General features: G+C 33.1%; 1 protein-coding gene across 1 annotated transcript; it reads left to right on the forward strand.

The window, feature by feature from the left end:
- Positions 1-8888: 8888 nt before the first annotated feature.
- On the forward strand, positions 8889-12228 carry LOC129880855 (probably inactive leucine-rich repeat receptor-like protein kinase IMK2). The gene is made up of 2 exons (XM_055955084.1): positions 8889-11082; positions 11424-12228. Exons 1-2 carry the CDS (start codon positions 9186-9188, stop codon positions 12014-12016), a joined length of 2490 nt encoding a protein of 829 aa, XP_055811059.1. The 5' UTR covers positions 8889-9185; the 3' UTR covers positions 12017-12228.
- The last annotated feature ends 1214 nt before the right edge of the window (positions 12229-13442 follow it).

Genomic DNA, 13442 nt, shown 5'->3' on the forward strand with positions numbered 1-13442 from the left:
TAATTTTAATTGATCAATAAAAATAGATTTCAATGCTATTTTGTTTATGAGTTTAATCAATTTATCATGAAAGGTAAAAAAAGATAAAAGAAACTGTGTATTAATTGTCCTAAAGTATAATAACAATAAAGGCCCTACAATCTGTTCAAGTCAAATGGGTAATAAATCATCTTGCAACAATTTTTGCCGATCTTGAAATATCACGACAATTAAAAATTTAATATCACGACAAGTAAAAATTTCACAGAAAATTAAGGTTCATCTAAGGAGTGTGTTTGTTAGGAAGGAGAAAATGTTTTCCAATTTTTTCATGTTTGGTTAGCTAAAATGTTTAAGAAAATATTTTTCAAATTAACTTATTTTTCTCAAATTTAAGAAAAATGACTTCCTTCCAAAAACTAAGGAAAATATTTTTTAAAACTCTCCTCCAACATAAAATTACAATGTTTTCTTCTTACCCCACCCCTATCACGACCCCCATCCCCCCCAAAAAAATAATATTTTTTAAGAAAAAATAAAATATTTATTTTTGAAAAATATTTCACATTTTAAAAAATTTATTTTTTACCTCATTCTTATCCCGACCACTCTACCAAAAAAATAAATTAATTAAAAACTTTATTGTTTTTTGAAAATATTTCAACTTAAATTTTTTTATTTTTTTACTCCGCCTCTGCCCCTCCGCCTACCAGCCCCATCCCTACCCTCACCGGCCCACTCCCCAAACCCTCCCCCACCACCGACCCAACAAAAAACTTTAAAAAATATTTTTTAAAAATATTTCAAATTTTATTCTTTTACCCCACCCCCTAGACCGACCCCCTATCAGCCCCTATCGCACCCTCACCTCACCAGCCCCCCTGCACACACTAAAAAAAAAATTAAAAATTTATTTTTGAAAATTTTATTTTTTGTCCCCAATACACACACAAAAATGTTTTAAAATTTATTTTTGAAAATTTCATTTTTTTTACCCGACCTCACCCCCTACCTCGACCTCTACCCCCACTCCACCAGCCACCCTCCCCCTCCACATACACACAAAAAAATTAAAATTTTGTTTTTGAAAAATATCTCAAGTTTAGAAATTTTTATTTTTTCACTCCTCCCCCTAACCCCGACCCCCCTGTCAGCCCCCAACCCACCCCTGCCCCACTCTCAAAAAAATATTAAAATATTAGTTTTAAAAAAAATTAAATTATTTGAAAATTAGGTCTGGAGTCGGGTGTGATTGGATTTTGGTTTGATCGGGATCGAGTCTAAATTTGAAAGTCGAATATTGGGTTGAAAGTCGAGTTGAGTCCCACAACAAGTATTAGAGTCGGATTTCGAGTCAATATCTAGGAATGATTTTCATGTCAAAAACTATTTTCCTAAAAAATATTTTGTACTATGTAGACAAAAATAAAAGATATTTTCTAAAAAATATTTTCATTCACTAACCAAACAATAAAAAATATTTTTTAAAAAATATTTGTCACTCACCAACCAAACATGAACCAACTTATTTTCCAAGAAAACATTTTCTAAGAAAATATTTTCGATGGAAAACAATTTCCTTCGTACCAAACACACCCCTCCTTTTTGTCAAGAAGAAAAGTCTTCAACAAATGAAAAGGAGTCAAAAAAGACTGTTGCCTTGAAAAAGAAAAAAAGGGAGTAAAAAAAAAGACTGCAAAATGAAAGTGTTCAACAATTAAGTCTTCAAAGGCTGCTGCCTCCTTTGACAGACGCGTAGCCTCCTTTGACAGACGCGTAGAAAATTAACGCGTAAATTTTCTAAGCGTTTTTATCCTCCTATAAATAAATGGCCTCTTGCCCTCATTTACATCATCCCAGAAAGAGAGAGTAAGAATACAAAGAGAGTTATACACCAATATAAATTTTGTAGTCTTGAGTGTCCTCTTTAGTAGTTGTTCCTTTTACAAGAGACAAGTGTTATTTGTTGTTTTCTCCTTATATCTGAGAGCAGTGTAATTCATATTTTAATAGTGAGATTCATCTACCCCGTGATTTTTCCCTTCTATCATTTAGAGGGGTTTTCACGTAAAATTCTCGTGTCCAATTTATTTTCATATTAATTGTCATATGAAACTTTAGTTGTGGTGCTTCCTCCCTCCAACAGTGGTATCAAAGCCCTCGGTTATTCTGTCTATTTTATGGGAAGGTACTATTCATGAATAATAAAATTTTCGTGAATAGTAAATTTGGTGAATAGTATTATTTACGTGAATAGTAAATTTTGCTGACGATACAGTTTGTCACGATTATTCGCAAAAATATTCAAAAATGATCTAGAAGGGTGTGAAGCAAATAACAATGTTGAGTACAACAAAGTTTGACGTTGAAAAATTCGATGGGACTAATTTTTCATTGTGGAAAATGAAAATAAAAGCGATATTGAGAAAAGATAATTGCTTAGCTACGATTGAAGACAGACCCACAGACTTTGTTGATGACAGCAAGTGGAATGACATAGATAGCAATGCAGTTGCTGATCTACACTTGGCACTAGCTGATCAAGTGTTGTCTAGTGTGGCAGAAAAGCGGACGGCGAAGGAAATATGGGATACTCTTACGGGGTTGTATGAGGCCAAGTCTTTGCATAATAAAATCTTCTTAAAAAGAAGATTGTATACTCTTTGAATGTCAGAGTCCATGTTAGTTACTGAATACATTAATACTTTGAATACTCTGTTTTCGCAACTTACAACAATGGGTTGCAAAATAAAGAGGACTGAATGTGCGGAGCTTCTACTTCAAAGTCTGCCTGACTCGTATGATCAACTCATCACCAACCTGACGAACAATACAGTCAGTCTAGTTTTTGATGAAATTACAGTCGCTGTCTTGAAAGAAGAAAATCGGCGCAAAAACAAGGAAGATAGACAAATAAGTTCGCAGCAAGTTGAAGCTTTGATGATGATGAGAGAAAGACCAATGAAACGTGTCCCCAGTGGGAGTCACAATCATGGCAAATCTCAATCAAGAAGTAAGAAGAATATCAAGTGCTACAACTATGGCAAGAAAGGGCACTTCAAGAAAGATTGTCGGTTCAAAAAGAAGAGTGAACACCCTGAGTTATCAAATGCTCAAGGGAATGTTGCATGTACCTCGGATGATGACGATATTTTATGTAGTGAGGCAATATCAAATAATGAAGGCAGAAAATATTTCGCTGATGTCTGGATCATGGACACAGGAGCAACATGGCACATGACTTCCCGGAGAGAATGCTTCCATCAATATAATCCTATCTCAGGAGGGTCTGTGTTCATGGGAAACGATCATGCTTTGGATGTTATTGGTATTGGGTCCATCAAAATAAATATGTATGATGGCACGATACGCACCATCCAAGAGGTACGACATGTAAAAGACTTGAAGAATAATCTATTGTCTTTGGGACAGTTACATGAAAATGGATGTTCATATAAGACTCATGGTGGAGTCATGAAAATATCCAAAGGAACGCTTGTAGTGATGAAAGCGAAAAAACTTGCTGCAAACCTATATGTGCTTAAAGGTGAAACACATCAAGAAGGAGAAACATCAACCGCATCAGCAAGTTCATTTGAAGAATCAACGATGATATGACATCGTAAACTTGGCCATATGTCGGAACGAGGTTTGAAGATTCTTGCTGAGCAAAAGCTTCTTCTAGAGCTCAAAAAGGTTTCACTACCCTTTTGCGAGCATTGTGTTACTAGTAAGCAAAATAGACTGAAGTTTAGCAGTTTCTTTGCTAAAAGCAAGGAAATATTAGATCTGGTACATTCTGATGTCTGGCAAGCACCGGTGGAGTCCCTAGGAGGAGCAAAATATTTCGTGTCATTCATCGACAATTACTCCAGGAAAAGTTGGTTGTATCCAATCAAGAGGAAGATAAATGTTTTTTCAATTTTCAAAGAGTTCAAAGCGCGGGTGGAACTTGTATCTGAGAAAAAGATCAAGTGTTTGAGGACATATAATGGAGGAAAATACACTGGTGATGAATTTAATAACTTCTGTAAATAAGAAGGTATTAAACGGCAGTTTCTCAAAAGAACTACTTGAAGAAAATCTTGAGACGCTTCAAGATGCAAGATTGTAAGTCAATTTCTACCCCACTTTCTATTAATTTTAAGTTATCCTCAAGTATGAGTCCTAGTAATGAAGCAGAGAGGATGGAGATGTCTCCAGTACCGTATGCATCAGCAGTGGAAAGTTTAATGTTCACCATGGTATGTACAAGACCTGATATTGCATAAGCAGTGGGAGTGGTTAGTCGATACATGGCTAATCCTGGTAGAGAGCATTGGAATACCGTTAAGAGGATCCTGAGATACATCAAGGGTACCTCAGATGTTGCAATGTGTTATGGAGGATCAAACTTTACTGTTAAAGGTTATGTTGATTCAGATTTTGCAGGTGATCTTGATAAAAGTAAGTCCACCACAGGTTATGTGTTTACTCTTGCTGGAGGAGCTGTAAGCTGAGTTTTAAAACTGCAATCTATTGTGGCTACATCTACGACGAAAGCAAAATATATAGCAACTACACAAGCTAGCAAAGAAGCAATATGGATGCAAATGTTACTGAAGGAGCTCGGGCACAAACACGAGAAGGTTGCTCTATTTTGTGACAGTCAGAGCGCTTTGCATCTTGCAAAGAATCCAGCATTTCATTCAAGGACAAAGCACATACGAGTTCAGTATCACTTTGTTCGTGAGAAGGTGGAAGAAGGCAGTGTGGATATTTAGAAAATTCACACTAATGACAACCTGACAGATATGTTTACAAAGCCAATCAACAGTAACAAGTTAATATGGTGTCGATCTTCTGTTGGCCTAACAGAAACGTAACATTGCAGTAATTGGGTAGAAAGGATAGTGTGAAGACTTAATTGATTCTCAATTAAATCTTCAAGTGGGAGAATGTCAAGAAGAAAAGTCTTCAACAAATGAAAAGGAGTCAAAAAAGGCTGCTGCCTTGAAAAAGAAAAAAAGAGAGTAAAAAAAAAGGCTGCAAAATGAAAGTGTTCAACAATTAAGTCTTCAAAGGCTGCTGCCTCCTTTGACAGACGCGTAGCCTCCTTTGACAGACGCGTAGAAAATTAACGCGTAAATTTTCTACGCGTTTTCATCCTCCTATAAATAGAGGGTCTCTTACCCTCATTTACATCATCCAAGAAAGAGAGAGTAAGAATACAAAAAGAGTTATACATCAATATAAATTTTGTAGTCTTGAGTGTCCTCTTTAGTAGTTGTTCCTTTTACAAGAGAGAAGTGTTAATTGTTGTTTTCTCCTTGTATCTGAGAGCAGTGTAATTCATATTTTAATAGTGAGATCCATCTACCCCGTGATTTTTCCCTTCTATCATTTAGAGGGGTTTTCACGTAAAATTCTCGTGTCCAATTTATTTTCATATTAATTGTCATATCAAACTTTAGTTGTGGTGCTTCCTCCCCCAACACTTTTTTCTTATGGTAACACTATTATAAAGTGTATGTTCTGCGTGCGTATCTCACAAAATACGCGTTTCATACAATGACGACATATAAGTGGTTTTTGGTGGTGGTTGGGTGGTTTATAATAAAATATAAATGTCATATATAGTGACATATACAAATGTATGTTGTAGGTATGTAAAGAGTGTTGTATAAATGTATGTTGTATGTGTGGAGTTTTGGGGGTGAGGACGACTGTAAAATGTACTAGTATATGTAAGTGTATGTAAGTTTATCTTGTATACGTGTTAATTTAATTAAGTAGAGATATTGTATGCGCACAAATATACTTATTAAACGTGCAAATACAATATATTCGCTATATTTATAATTAAAATCTCGCTATGCTTTGTAATTAAGCAAATTATTGCTATTTTCCATAAATCCAGAAGCAAATAATGCTATATACGAAATTTTTCCTAATTTGTTCTAGTGGAGAAACACGTATTATAAGGGGGAGAAAGGGAGTTCCCTTTTAATGGAGGAAAAGGGCTCAATCCTTTGTTGAGAGAAGTAGTGAACACCAAGTCCATATAATAAGTAGTGTAGTACAAAGAGTTATAGTACAAATTTTAATTGGGCAGGTATGAAGTATACATCACTACGTCTATTATTTTTTGTCTCAATTTATATGACATATTTATTTTTCGTCTATCCCCAAAAGAATATCATCATTTTATTATTGAAAATAATTTAACTTTTTACTTTAAAATTTATAGTCATACAAATAGTTAAAATTTTTCTTAGACCCCAAATGTTAAAACACTAAAAATAAACCAATTCAAATAAGGATTGCAACTAAAAATCTAAGTATGGATTCGACTGAACTCAATAATTTTTGCTCAAACACTATATTTGTATCAAAAAGCTTATTAAATATTTATGAATATTAAATTTAAACTCAGTTATTAATCATTAAAATTGTCATTATAAAATTCAAAATTCAAATTTCACAAAATTAAAATTTTGATTTCAGTAATTATTTCAAACATGCTATTAGTTCTAACTTCTAAGTCTATGTTGGATTGTGGTCCATGGATGGCTAGCTAGAGTGGTCCTCGTATATATTATAGAATGATTGAAGATGATGTTTGTCTATGGACCGCATCTCACGTCCCTGTCAAAAGAGTAAATTATTACCATTTTACGAGATTCATATCGAAATTTTGAATATTTATAAAATTCTTTGAATCATTATAAACTTATATTGGACGTATCTTTTAATAAGTTATTCTAAATATTTTGTCATATATTCAATTGAAGATTTTGTATATGAAGTTATAGTCCATGGGGTAACTGCAGGAAGCCAGGAGCATACAATAGTTTAAGTATGAAATTCATAAAATAGTGATAATTTAGAGAAGTTTTAACCTTTCACTCTTTAGCTAAATGATTTACTATTTTAATTTTTGTTTCAAAAATAGATAATTTTATATTCAACTTTATAAAAGTGGAATCTATGAATAGTAGGTGTTGCACTAATATCTACATGTTAAAAATTTATCCCAAAATCTATCCCCCAATCAAAACACTTATAAGAGCTTCTGTGTCATCACTCTTGTTAGACTGACTGTAGTGCTCATAGCTATAACCCTAACATAATTATTTCCTAATAATTATATACCTCACAAGCCACACTAACTTGTTGATTAAAAATGAAAATATTGTAGAATTTTTTGATATATTTTTATGCAAAAAAATAAAAACTTTTATAAAAATAACATACAACTAAAGTAAAATTTTATATAATATTACAATACCAATTAACTTCCCTTTTCACCTCTCCCTTGCTAAATGACCCTTTGTTTGATAGTACCACTAACTTTTCCACACTTATGAGGCATGCTCACTAATAAGATCTCATAATTTGGGGAACCTTAAATGCTAATAGGCATATGCTCTAAAGCTTCTTCTTTTTCTTTAGGGGAGGGGAGGGGATGGTTCAAATGCTCAGTAGTCTACGTAATTGTATTTTGATTATTATTTTTTTAATTTTTGATTTTGTATTCCATACTTATATTATGATCCGATTATATTTAAATTTGTATATTTCAAACTTATTTCTTAGAATAACGCTTTAAATAGAAATAATTTGTGGAGTAAGTAGATCCATAAATTGATGAGATGACAGGCAAATGTAGGAAATGGAAAGGTCAAATTATGATCCAGCCTATCGAAAATATGTTTCGATCAATATAACTTAGATCAAAACAGGTTAAATAACATATCATAATTCAATTTGTTTGATATAAATATTTTCTTTATATGATATATCTAGATAATAAATAAAAAATATAATAAATATTTTATAAAAAAAATATTTTCATATGTATTCACACCCTTAAATTACCTAGTTTCTCCCTCCAAAATCACATGGTTCAAGGTAAAATGGAGAATAGAATATTGAAAACCTCAATTCAAGGTAACCTAGGATGGTCATATGGGTCATAATATTACTTACCGTTCCATTATACTTTGTCATTTATGTTTATTTTTATTCTTAATGATGAATATGATACAAAAAAAAGTATTAAATAAAAAGAAATAAGAATAAAAATTTAGTCAAATTATCCTTCAATTAATATTTTGCTTAAGTGATATGCAAAACAAAACATGACAAGTAAAATAATTTAAAATATTTTTTGATTCTCAATTTATGTTTAATATCCGTTAAATATTTTTTAATTTGATTTTTTTTTACTTGTCAATTTTGACAAATCAAGAAAGGACAATTTTTTTCTTTCTACTATACCCTCAATTTATTACTATTGAATTAATATTTTTTAAAAATATAGTGAGTAAATATATTTAAAACTCTATCAATAAGGGTAAAATGATAAAAATATTTATTTCTAAAAAGTGATTTAGGTTTTTGAGGAAAAAATAAGTGTTTCGGAGGGCAGCAAAAACTATTTTTCAGAAGCTAAATTATTTTTTATTCAAAAGTACTTTTTTGAAAAATTCACTTAGAAATACTTTTAAGAATCTTGATCAAACACTAATTATTGCTCAAAAAATTAAAAATTTATTAATTAAACACAAATTATATCTAATAATTTTTTTTTTTAAAAAAAGTTAATTTTAAAAATTTAACCACACAAGCTATAAAATCTATCTAATATACAGAGTCCACAGGTGAAATGCCAATATGCAAGCTGAAAAAAATATTATTGACAGCGCTATTACAATATACAAATTTAAATTTAATAGAGCACGAATATAAAGAACACATATAGCAATCGAAAAAAATCTTATTAACAACGCTACCACAATACACAAATTGCCAGCACTACCACAATACACAAATTTAAATTTAATAGAGCACGAATATAAAGAACACATATAGCAATTGGAAAAAATCTTATTAACAACGCTATCACAATACACAAATTTGAATTTAATAGAGCACGAATACGAGTAACAAATATAGCAGCCTTCAAAAAATGTAAAGTGGTACCTGACAGACAGTTATCATGTTCCCCAGAAAAGAAAAAAACTTTACTTAGATTCCTCCATTTTAGCACTAATGCTCCTCCTGTTCACGTGCTTCCTTTCAAGAACCGCACTTATTGCTACATACAACAATTACCCTTCTTGTGGTGTGTGTAAAAAACTGTCCTTATCCTATTTTTATACTTATCAAAGAAAAGAAAACAGGGATGTCAACTGAAAAATTCCATTTTTCTTAAGAAAATAATGGAAAATCAAGACCAAGATCAAGTTTTTAGCTGTTTTTACCAGTACCCATTTGGGGTTTTCATGTTTTTAACTCAAGAAAGAGCTTGGGGGCACATTATTTCTGATAAAAAGAAGGAAAAATGGATACCCTTTGTCCAAATTTTCTTGTTTTTGCAGCTGATAATTTCTGGAACTCAGTTAGCTTTATGCCAAGATTGGGATGGTATAATTATCACTGAGGCAAATTATCAAGCACTTGAAGCGCTTAAACATGAATTAGTTGATCCAAAAGGGTATTTAAGTAGCTGGAATGATAGTAGTTATGGAGCTTGTTCTGGCTCTTGGGTTGGGATTAAATGTGCTCAAGGCCAAGTTATTGTTATCCAGCTTCCATTGAAAGGACTAAGTGGAAGAATCAGTGAAAAAATTGGTCAGTTTCAAGAACTCAGAAAACTCAGCCTTCATGATAATGAAATTGGTGGTTCAGTGCCTTCATCTTTGGGTTTTTTACCAAATCTAAGAGGTGTTCAATTGTACAATAACAGGTTTTCTGGTTCTATTCCTGCTTCACTTGGTTTATGTCCACTTCTTCAAACACTTGAGCTTAGTAACAATTCATTATCTGGTATTATCCCTGATAGTCTTGTTAATTCAACTAAGCTTTATAGGCTTAATCTTAGTTACAATTTATTGTCTGGTATCATTCCTGAACATATAACTCAATCGCGCTCTCTTGTCTTTATTGACTTGAAATATAACAATTTATCAGGGTCTATTCCAGATTCTTGGGGTGGAAATGGAGAAAGACAGTTTAAATTGCAGTCTTTGACACTTGATCATAACTCTTTTTCTGGTGGCATTCCTGTTTCTTTGGGAAAGTTGAGTGGACTTCTTGAGATTTCTCTTAGTCATAATCATATTGTTGGTATCATCCCAAATGATATTGGAAGTCTTAGTATGGTTAGAAATCTTGATTTTTCTTACAATGAGATTAATGGAAGTTTGCCTGAAAGTATATCGAATTTGTCCTCCCTCATGGTTCTCAACTTGGAAAGTAACAATCTTGATAGTGAAATCCCATTAGATATAAAGAAATTGCAAAAGTTGTCGTTTCTCAACCTGAGGAATAACCGGTTTAGAGGTGATATTCCAGCTACCATCGGGGACATTTCTGCTCTAGTCCAGATAGATTTGGCTCGTAACAATCTAACCGGAGAAATCCCGGTGTCTGTTAGTGATTTACCAAATCTTAGTTCTTTCAATGTTTCATATAACTCTCTGTCTGGTCCTGTTCCATCTTATCTTGCTAAGAAATTCAATTCAAGTGCGTTTGTGGGTAATGTTCAGCTATGTGGCTATAATACTTCAAATCCATGTCGTGTTACTGCAGAAGGCGTAACACGAGGTAGCAAACGAAGTATTAAAGACATTATTCTCATAGTAGTAGGGTGTCTTATAATAATCTTGTTTATACTCTGTTGCATTCTCCTCTGCTGCTTGATCAAGAAAAGAGCTGAAGCCAAAAAAGCAAAAGATGTAAAGAATGTTCCTCCAACTGCCGGAGAAGTTGAGGCAGCAGGAGGGGAGGATACAGGAGGAAAACTTGTCCATTTTAGTGGAGGTATGATCTTCAGTGCAGATGATCTTTTATGTGCTACTGCAGATATATTGGGAAAGAGCACTTACGGTACGGTGTATAAGGCCACATTAGAAGATGGAAGTCAAGTTGCAGTGAAAAGAATGAGAGAAAAGATCACGAAAGGTCAGAGGGAATTCGAGAAAGAAGTCAATGTTCTTGGAAAGATAAGGCATCCTAATCTTCTGGCTATTAGGGCATACTACTTAGGGACAAAAGGGGAGAAACTTCTTATTTTCGACTACATGCCTAAAGGAAGTCTCTCAGCTTTTCTTCATGGTAAGCAGAAAAACCAGATCTCCATTTGACATTCTTTTACTTCTGTTTTTTGAGAATTGGATATTTTCTCCGTCTCATTTACGTAATGAAATTTGGATTATGTATCATATCGTAAACAGCCTCTCTACTTTGCACAAGGTAGAGGTAAGGTCTGCGTACATTCTACCCCTCCCTAGACCCCACTCACAGGATATGTTGTTGATTTTTTAAAAGTGTTGAGTCTGTTTAGACTGATCTTATCAAATGATAGAATGATGTCAAACAGTTTGAAACGTCTCAAAACAGAAAAGGGTAGGAAATTGGTATGAAGAGGGTAATATAGCATATTGTTTTTGTTGCAGCTCGTGGCCCGGATACACCAATTGATTGGCCAACAAGGATGAGAATAGCAAAAGGGACGACGAGGGGTTTGCTGTACCTTCATACTAATGCCAACATCATTCATGGGAATCTTACATCGAGCAATGTTCTACTTGATGAAAACACAGATGCAATAATTGCAGATTATGGCCTTTCGCGCCTTGTAACTGCTGCTGCAAATTCAAATGTAATAGCCACAGCAGGGGCACTTGGTTATCGTGCACCTGAACTTAATAAGCTCAAGAAAGCCAATGTGAAGACGGATGTCTACAGCCTTGGAGTCATTATACTTGAACTCCTAACTGGCAAGTCTCCAGGCGAGGCAGTGAACGGTGTAGATTTGCCTAGAAAGGTGGCGACAATTGTGAAAGAGGAGGGAACAAATGAGGTGTTTGACTTGGAACTAATGGGGGATGCATCCATAATTGGTGATGAATTGTTAATTACACTAAAATTGGCTTTGCACTGCGTTGATCCCTCGCCATCAGCTCGACCAGAACTTCAGCAAGTTCTCCAGCAACTGGAAGTCATTAGGCGTGAAACGCCAACTGCAGCTCCCTCGACAAGTCACTAGATACTCAGTTTTTGATTTTAAGTATTTTGAGATGTTAGGTGTTAGTTGCCATGATTCTTTCATTCTTGAATTTCATTGCTAGAGTATTAGATATGTTTCAAGTGTCTTTAAATAAAAGTGTGCATAATGGAGTCCTTCAAAACACCATCCCTTTTTGGCCCAAAGAACACAACTTGAGATTGACAGTTTACTCACTTCGAAATAACTTCAAAGATGCACGCACGACTTCAAAATATCTTAAGTTTTGCCCTTTATCCCTAAGCTTTAGCTATGTATAGTTGAAGTTCAGTCATTTTTGCGTGAACTTTAATCAATTTAAGGCATTTTTGTCTGGAGTTCATGTGCATAGATAACTGAAGTGTCTGAAGTTAGACTTAACACCCCATATTTAATGTTTCTCAAAACTATATGTAGGTTAAATAATGTTGAAAAATTGAGTACAAATTAAATAGCAGTGTCCAAATATGTTAGTATACTAAACCAGGGATTCAAATTTGCCACAACAGTAAAAGTTTCATTATGTCATTTTTTTTTTCTGACAAGGGAACTTGCAGTTGTTATCCTGATGTGCATTGGATAAATTTTGCTCCAGTCTAAGATTAGATGACAGTTTAAATTACGACAGTCTAATATTTTGTTGATAAGTTGAACAATGTATGAGCAAACATTAGACCTTGAGTCTAACCTTTCATTTTTCATGAACTATATTTGCATGAATTTTGAACCCCAAAATCACTAAATCGACCTCTAAACAGGTGTTTAAGGAACTCAAAATTTATAGGTACATAATAAAACAATATACCTTATATATATAATGTAATTTACTACTAAGAGAATTCAGACGAACACCCTCATTGCCCCTGATAACTACATTCTCAACCACAACCACCATCATAGCCAATTATCACAATGAATTATCATCATTATTAGCTACTATCTCCGTTCCATATTAGATGGACACTTTCAATTTTACACGGTAATTAAGAAATCATTAATACATTGACAGACTTTATCATTTTGCCCTTTGTTTATATCAATGCAATATACATAGAGTATAGAAATAGGTAGTATTGGAAATTGTTTACATTCAAAATGCAATATTAATTGTAGGAGTAAAATAGGAAAAATTTAATTAATTCTATCTTAATTTGTAATATGAGACAAATATTTTTAATAAAATGTCTATCTAATATAGGACGGAGGTAGTAACATTTATCATCATCACTATTAACCATCATTACCATAATAACCACCAATCATATATGTATATACATGAATTGCATATGTAATTAAATTTTTTGGTACAATATTCAATATTTTGATATTTTATTAATACTGAATTCCGTACCAAATATAAATTATTATTTTTTTAAAAAAAGGAAATGTCGTATATTGTATCATATATTGAAATATCAGAATTTTCAAT

Source organism: Solanum dulcamara, chromosome 2 (genome assembly GCF_947179165.1).
Source record: "Solanum dulcamara chromosome 2, daSolDulc1.2, whole genome shotgun sequence".
NCBI classification, from domain to species: domain Eukaryota; kingdom Viridiplantae; phylum Streptophyta; class Magnoliopsida; order Solanales; family Solanaceae; genus Solanum; species Solanum dulcamara.

Coding starts and splice junctions, on each gene's coding strand:
- LOC129880855 (XM_055955084.1), top strand. CDS start 9,186: ATGGAAAATCAAGACCAAGATCAAGTTTTTAGCTGTTTTTACCAGTAC. Junction 11,083..11,423: donor TCTCTCAGCTTTTCTTCATG/GTAAGCAGAAAA, acceptor TTTTTGTTGCAG/CTCGTGGCCCGGATACACCA.